The sequence below is a fragment of the Spinacia oleracea genome, chromosome 4 (assembly GCF_020520425.1).
Source record: "Spinacia oleracea cultivar Varoflay chromosome 4, BTI_SOV_V1, whole genome shotgun sequence".
Lineage (NCBI taxonomy): Eukaryota > Viridiplantae > Streptophyta > Magnoliopsida > Caryophyllales > Amaranthaceae > Spinacia > Spinacia oleracea.
This window is the reverse complement of record NC_079490.1, coordinates 139,935,317-139,943,045: the sequence shown is the minus strand read 5'-3', so window position 1 is coordinate 139,943,045 and position 7,729 is coordinate 139,935,317. Positions and strand designations below refer to the sequence as shown.

At 36.5% G+C, this 7,729-nt stretch overlaps 1 protein-coding gene across 1 annotated transcript; it reads right to left on the bottom strand.

The window, feature by feature from the left end:
• Positions 1–955: 955 nt before the first annotated feature.
• Positions 956–6,349, bottom strand: LOC110799734 (reactive Intermediate Deaminase A, chloroplastic). Its single transcript, XM_022005010.2, has 6 exons — positions 6,080–6,349; positions 3,555–3,670; positions 3,435–3,479; positions 1,559–1,632; positions 1,420–1,469; positions 956–1,309 (listed from the first exon to the last, which is right to left on the bottom strand). The coding sequence occupies exons 1-6, from the start codon at positions 6,261–6,263 to the stop codon at positions 1,215–1,217; spliced, it is 564 nt and encodes a 187-aa protein (XP_021860702.1). The 5' UTR covers positions 6,264–6,349; the 3' UTR covers positions 956–1,214.
• Positions 6,350–7,729: the final 1,380 nt, after the last annotated feature.

Sequence of the window (7,729 nt, the reverse complement as noted above, 5' to 3'; positions counted from 1 at the left end):
CATTACAAGATACATCATCTACGGAGTAATATACATCAAAATTCTAGGTTATCATATCAAATAAATAATAACGAGCATCAAAGTTAAAATAATCACACCCACCACTCATCTTTCACAAGTAAAACAGACAATCCCAAACCACCATGATTGTTGTTTTTTGTGTGATATAAGAGATTATGGAAAGAAATAGAACTGAATTTCTAGTACACTACTAATGTATCTCTAATACGCTATTGGTGTATCTGTTATACAATGTTGATGTATCTCCTATAGTTACTCAATGTATCTATCCTTCTCACCTTAAATTTTGGATTAATGGCAATTGACTACAATATTTGAGTAAGAAAGATGATTGTATGGTTTTAGAGGAGTACGTCAGAGAAGATATAGAGCAGTGGAGGAGAGAGGGAGAGTGAAGAGAGGTTAGATGGTAGGTAAGTACATATTACATATACCACGTGTCCAGGTGTACTCTTTCACTCATGTCAGTTTGCTTTAGATTTACCGATTAGCCATTAATGATGCGCGTTGATCCGTAACCATCAGATCGTATTAATCCAACGGTGTATAATACTTCTTACGCTTCTCACGTAACATCCCTTCTCACGTGAGCCTAAACATATATATATATATATATATATATATATATATATATATATATATATATATATATATATATATATATATATATATATATATATATATTTTGCTCATGGTCGGTGCACATAGCAAATGCCTAAGGACACCAACTTGTACGTGCTAGTTAGGTTACTTAGGTACACAAGCAAGGCATGCCCAAACTTTAATATATTTGTGCATTAAGCACAAATTATAATGCACAAATTGGCACATAGCAATGTGCGCGATATATAACTGAAACATACACACCAGTTGACTCTACACATAAGAGATTAAGAGCATTACAAGTACCGAATATAGAGTCACACATGGTTCATCAAAGCAAAGGAACAAGAATCCAATAGCACCCACCCAACACAGTAAGACGTGAGATCCAATGAGATCAAGGGTTAAATTTTGACATACTTTGAGTTAAGAGAATTGAATCATGTACATCCAACAGCAAGTAAAAGGAAACTAAAACAAACATAGTAGGAATAGGATGCTCAATGCATCAAGATGCTCCTCAGCCGTGATAACTTAATTTATTGATCTCCTCTATGTCAGCCAGAAACGAAATTAATTAAAGAGTGAACCTACAGCGCAGCAATGCACTCTATCTCAATTCTCGCATCAAGAGGCAATGCCGCAACCTGGTAAGTTGATCGAGCTGGAGGTGTGGATGAAAAATCTGCAAGAACAAAAGTCCAATTTTCAAAATACTCCTTTTGAATATTATAGGACAACTAACAAGGTCCGCTGTGAATAAATTGGTTGGTATGATATATATGATTCACTCACACTTAGCATATATATCATTTACTTTCTTGAAGTCTTTCAAGTCTGCCAACCTAAAATCAAAATCAAACAAGATATTACTGAGTACATTTCTATTATAAATACCAAAATCCAACCAAGACTGAGATGCTAATGCACTTACATAATTGTCGTTTTGACAACAGATGAATAGCTTGCTCCACTAGCTTTCAAAATTTCACCCATGTTTTTGAGAATCTGACAATGTAGGATAACTTAAATATGTCAACACCCTCTCAAATCTCATGGGCTGGGATTCAGCAAATTCATTGAAAACAGAACTAACTACATAAAAAAGTTGTGAGTCCGTGTATGTCATATTGGAAGCAAGAAAGTTAGGATGGTGGAGAAATATACGACAGTTCAGTCAAAAACAAATACCCCATGTAAAGAACTAAATACAGTGTATACCTTTGTAGCAAAAAGCTCACTTGCATACATCAATGTACATTATGTACAGAACTAAATACAGTGTACATGGCAAAAAGCTCACTTGCATACATCAATGTACTTTATGTACAGAACTAAAATACAGTGTATATCTTTGTATATCTTTGTACTTTATATGTAGTTATTCTAAAAACAGAATAGAACAGCACAGCATCTTGTAATTGTATCACCTCCTAACCAAAATATGGTACTGAATAAAAGTCTAAATGAAAAGGGATAAGGTGTTATTCAAATCAGATCCATGCAAGTTCTCTTATTAAACAAAATGCCACCAATTATATAAACTAAAGGTAGATTATTTGAACAGTTTTCAAGAATTTCAGCCATTTGATTGACCAATGAAAAACAGAACCTGGACTTAAAATGCTGACAAGCATCTGATACTACTAGGCCACTGTAGCCAATTTGGTACTCGCTGAATATATTTGTCTTAGCTAACTATTACGGACTTAAGGAGTACATAATACGGAGTAATCAATAACGCGTTGGAGGAGAGCACTGAGAAATTCCCTACAGAGCATAGATTACCAACAAAAGATAGCATAAAGCACTTCATAGATTAGGAGCCCACTTCCCACCTCGACCAAAATTGCGCCTCACAAATGGTATACTTGACAAAAGAAAAAGGATATGCATCAACAAGCATGATGCAAGGTATACTTGCTTGTTCCTTTCTTTCTCTCCTCTCTCTCTCTTCTCCCTCGTCTTCTAGGGTTTCAGTTTTCTGGGCAGTCTAGGCCGGAAATAGTTTAAGTCTAATTTCTTCGGAAATTAAACTATTTTCGTCCCTTCTTTTGTTTTTCCATTGTTTTCTCAGGTAGTAGTCAGGTTTTGTCTCTTTTTTTTATTCTTTTCCGTGGTTATTCTTGGGTTTTCCCTAGATTTTTCTAGGTTAATATGTTTTTTAGGGTTTCAATGATTGGGAAGGTGATCTGGATTTTATCATCGACTCGTCAATCGGAACAATTCGTGCGCGAAGGGTTCTACTTGGAAAGATGCGAATATCGAAAATCATTGTTCACGTAGAGCTAGAAGCGGTGGTGTATGAGTTGTGCTTTAGAATGCATGTATATTTTCTCTAAGTCTATGGTATACAGATCTATTTTATCATTATAGATGTAGTATGGCTTATTAATATTGTTCTTCCTGTAAAAATAAAAAATAAAAAAATTTCTGTCGCTAACAATTGACAGATTTCACTATAAGCATTGGTGAGCATTACAAGATACGGAGTAAATAAGCATTGGTGAGCATTACAAGATACGAAGTAAAAATTAACCAAATAAAGTTGCAGTTACTCATAAAGTCTGGCAAGAAAACTTGTTAAATGGATTTAAAGGCTCATAAATCTATTCATTCACCATCCAGCGATTAAGAATTCAAGATACCACAACCCTTCACAATTACTAGACGTTTAGACCATAGGACACTGGACACCCATACACAAGCATGATTTCCTGATTGTAATAATCAAAGGTTGAAAGGCAGCACAAGATTGTGAAGTAACGAATTATAATGTTCCCATGTGAGTTTGCAAAAATCTTATTTACCTGCTCAGTTTGATCCTCCACATCTTCTGATACAAACTTTCCAGTCTGCATTCAGACATGTACAAAAGCAAGTAAATATAACAAATAAGCTAAAAACAACTTAAATGAGAAAATACAAACCTCTGGCACAAGACCTAGAACACCAGAAACAAAGAGCATGTTGTTTGCTTTGATGGCTTGAGAATATGGTCCCAATGCTGCAGGAGCCTTGTCAGTTTGAACAACTTCCTTTAAACCTGTATATGCAAAAAGGATCAACCCATAAAGTATCGGCTAATTAAGAAAACATGATTACTGTACATATAGCCTAATGTAGCTTATTACCAAGGAGCTCATCTTTGGAATATCTACGCTGAAAAACTCCTACAACCTACTTGGTAAGAGGAAGTCCTCATCCACTCAGTTTTTGTGATTGCTAGAATGATTGGTAAATAAATTTGTTTTAATTTCCCCTAATCTGACCAATTATGTTAACCTCGACAAGTTTTTTTTAAAAAAAACAAACCAACCCTGCATAAATATAAAATACGATCGAATCTCTATAAGAAGAGACATAGAAAATAAAAATACCTACTGAGAGGAATGACACTTTTAATATTATATGCCTTTGAGGCTTTGATGGTTTGAATGATCAAAAACTTGATCACCGAAGTTTATCAAGTATTCAAGATTCACTGTCCTAATGTGAAAATACGGCATTTCTTTATTTAACTTGAAAGATTATACGACATTTCTAATATCTCATAGAATCATCATGGCTTCGCTAAGGTCTGTGTTCATGCACGTGATGATAGTCATATGATGAGTCTGACATAAATAATGGCCAAAGAGGAAAAAAATTCACCATAAATGTGGATAAATGTGGAATGTGGCCTATGTTGTGATTTAGACAAGTGAAACTACAAACTAATTGTAGCAATGAACCACAAACAAAAGCAAGTAGAAATCGAACAAACACGATTCGGAAGAGAAAAGCAAGGAAAGAACACATCGTAATTAACGTGCGGACCTGAGCTATTGGAGAAACGCAAACATGCATTGTGGAGTAATCCATGTAGGATGACTGATGAAAGTAGAAGCATTCAATTAATCATGAAATGCTCCCTCCAAAATTTCTCTCTACAAGAACATACAAATCGCTGCAAAGGGTTCTATTTATATTAGGTTTCATCAAACACTAATGAAAAATCAGATTACTGTCACATGTCCAGTTTTCTGGATTGACAAGGACGTGCCTCCCATAGTCCCATGTACGAACATGCTGAATGCGCACAGCCATGCTTTTCCTTACAGCCTTGCTTCTGACCCTCACTGAACTAAGCTGCCTGAAAGTGTACCTTTTGGTACGGACGTGCAATCGTGCACCATCAATTTTCCCTTTTGCCTTGCTTCTTCCTTGCTTTACACCAAGCATTACATCACTTAACTTCTACACCAACTGTTAGAACCCAACCTTCTTTCACTTGTATTTCTCTTATCTATTGCTTTCTATGATCTTTCTAATAGTTTTCTAGGCTTTAGAGAGAACTATTATGTTACTGTCATTCCAGTGTTCACTCACAGTTTTTAGCTAATTCAAAATAAACCTCTGTGACGGGTATGGACCAATACCCCTCATCAGAAGTTGTCTTTGCTTAATTTTGCGTTGTTGTTAGCCTTTATAGATATTGTGTTGTCGCATGTTTTTAAGTTTTCCAAGACTCAACAAAGTCTCCCTCAAAATAGATACATTATTGTCGTCGGTCCCGCTTGTGCATGTTGTGCGCACAAAAGCGCCCCGATCGACCATCGACCCCCGCTCTTGTCGCCAATAGGCAAGAGTGCCAATTCTGAAGCAAGCACCCGCTCGTGCCCGAGAGCCTAAAGATTCACTTTCCGTACAAGGCTTGCGTCCTTGGTGCCCCATAGGCAAGAGCGCGCCGTACGATACGGTGTCAAATCAATCGGACCGTGACACCAACGCTCACCATCCTTATTGCTTCTTCATTAAGCTTGAACCATCCCCATTAAACCCAACAGCCTATTGTTAAAACTGAAACCTACTTTATTGCATTAGAATAATCATTTCCCGAAACCAAGAGGTCAAAAATCCTTCTCAATAACAACATTTAACTAAAGAAATCATAATATACTGTGCAAGCTGCTTTAAATTTATACGAAGCAGAAAACCACCAACTTTGTAACATCAGTCGTATCAATTCAGTCAAGCTATTCAGCCTCTTATGCCCCATTCTACACCCCGATTCTTTATATAATTAGGACTACAACCGACTCCGAACAGAAAATACAATCCCCAATAACTGATAAATGCCTTCCTCTAGAATGGGGTATTACTCGAAGCCTTTTTTCAATACAAACTGACAGAACAACATCACTTATCCTAAGTTTCTAGCACTTATTTATCCACCAAATTTTTCCCAGAAAAAGCTAATTCATAGAGACAGCATCCAAAACTAGCAAACTCCAATTGGATTGCAAAAATAAGAAGAACCAATAACTACAATTAAATTCAATTTAACATTCGATAAAGTGTAGAATGACACAAAATTAAGCAACTACTAATTCACAATCACAAAATTAAGCAAATACTAATTTGGAATTACATGTTCATTGGAACAATGTGTAAAAGGGTGGAGAGAGATTACCGGCATCGGTAGAAACGGCACGGCAAGCAAAGGGTTTAGAACGAGAGGTAGAAGAAGGGGAGCGCCAGAAGTTGGAGCCAGCGAATGAAACGCAACCTACTCCGGCGGCTATTTGGCCTTTGACGCGAAGTGCGCTGCCGTCAATCGCCGGTAATTGGAAGCTCCTTGCTGCGCACCACGCCATTTTCTCTTTGTCTGTGTATGTGTGATTCTCCCTCTCTCTATAATCAACTTTCTCTGTGCGAGTGTGAGTGTGAGTGTGAGTGTGAGGAGGTTGTCTACATTGCTTGGTAACCAGCGAAATAAGGACCCCATACCCACTTTTAAAAATAAAAAAAAATTGGAAATATGGTCCACCTCTAAATAAATGTGTAAAAGTATTGTTAACTTGTTATATACTGTCATTTCTAATATAAGTATTGTCAATGTTGTCTGTCATTATTGTATTAAAATACTGTCACAATCACCCAAAAAAAGGAAATTATGTATACAACTGTAATGAAATATAAAAAGTAAAAAGACCACTTAATTGAATAGATAAAAGTGTTGCATATTAAATGAATGAGTAAAAGTATGTATACAAGTGTTATATAAGTGTTGTCATCGTTTGCATAAATACTGTCATTGTTGTATCAAAATACTGTCATTGTTGTACTAATTATTGTCATTGTTGCCCATATGTAGTACTTTGTTTGACTTTTCAACTCATGAGATGAAATTACCATTTTACCCCGAGTATGGGGTAATTGTGCCGCTGGTTACCAGCGATGTAGCCTCCCTCTGAGTGTGAGTGTGAGTAAATCTGAAAATGGAACTCGAAAATCTAAAAAAGCGAACTGAAAAGGCGATTACCCGAACCGAAGTAATGTTATGGTCGGCTTTGTTAATAACTGAAAAACCGAATATATAATGTGGCCAACCGAACCAAAATAAATGGTAACTTAACCGACCGAATAGTTAATTATCACATTTAAAAGCTTTAAAATATATATGTTTTTTTAGAAAAAAATTAGGCACGACATTTATATCAATTTAAGTTCCGGCAAAGTTTTGATAAGAAAGAGTTTATACAAATTCGAACTACCACGAGTATCCCACCTTGCCAAATGGTGAGCTATCGTAATACTTATCCTTTTCAGATGAGAAATAATACTCCGTAAAAGCTTAAAAGTTGCTAATATCGTCATAGAGTAACCTTTCCGGGGCCAGGCATGATATTGTTGTCAATTGTCCTTGCTACATTGAGTTTATCACCTTGGACTCAAACTCTCTCGTAGCCGAATCTCCTTGCCACCATCATACCACAACGCACATCAGCCATTTCAGCAACCTCCACATCAAACTCCCCTATATGCCTTTGAACAGCAGCCACTAGAAGCTCCCCCTTTTTTTTCTAGACATTCCTAGCCCAACGTATTACCCCGCCAATAAATGTGCATCCACATTAATTTTTATCAGCCACAGGGAAAACCTTCCTTGCATACGTGCCAAAATCTTCCACCAATTTAACAAACCCCATTAAAGTAGTGACCGCATTCAAATCAATCTTCTCATGGACAACTTTTTTGTGCATAAACTAGATAGACCACTCTAGGGCCAACATATTAAGAGAGGTTCAGAGTTTAGCCCAATGAAGCAAGCCCATTTTAC

Bases quoted from the DNA above. Each gene is read 5' to 3' on its own strand.
- LOC110799734 (XM_022005010.2), bottom strand. From the start codon at position 6,263: ATGGCGTGGTGCGCAGCAAGGAGCTTCCAATTACCGGCGATTGACGGC. The intron at 1,633-3,434 runs GTAAATAAGATT...CTACATTGTCAG, and splicing joins TGGAGGATCAAACTGAGCAG to ATTCTCAAAAACATGGGTGA. The intron at 1,470-1,558 runs GTAAGTGCATTA...TTTTGATTTTAG, and splicing joins GTTGTCAAAACGACAATTAT to GTTGGCAGACTTGAAAGACT.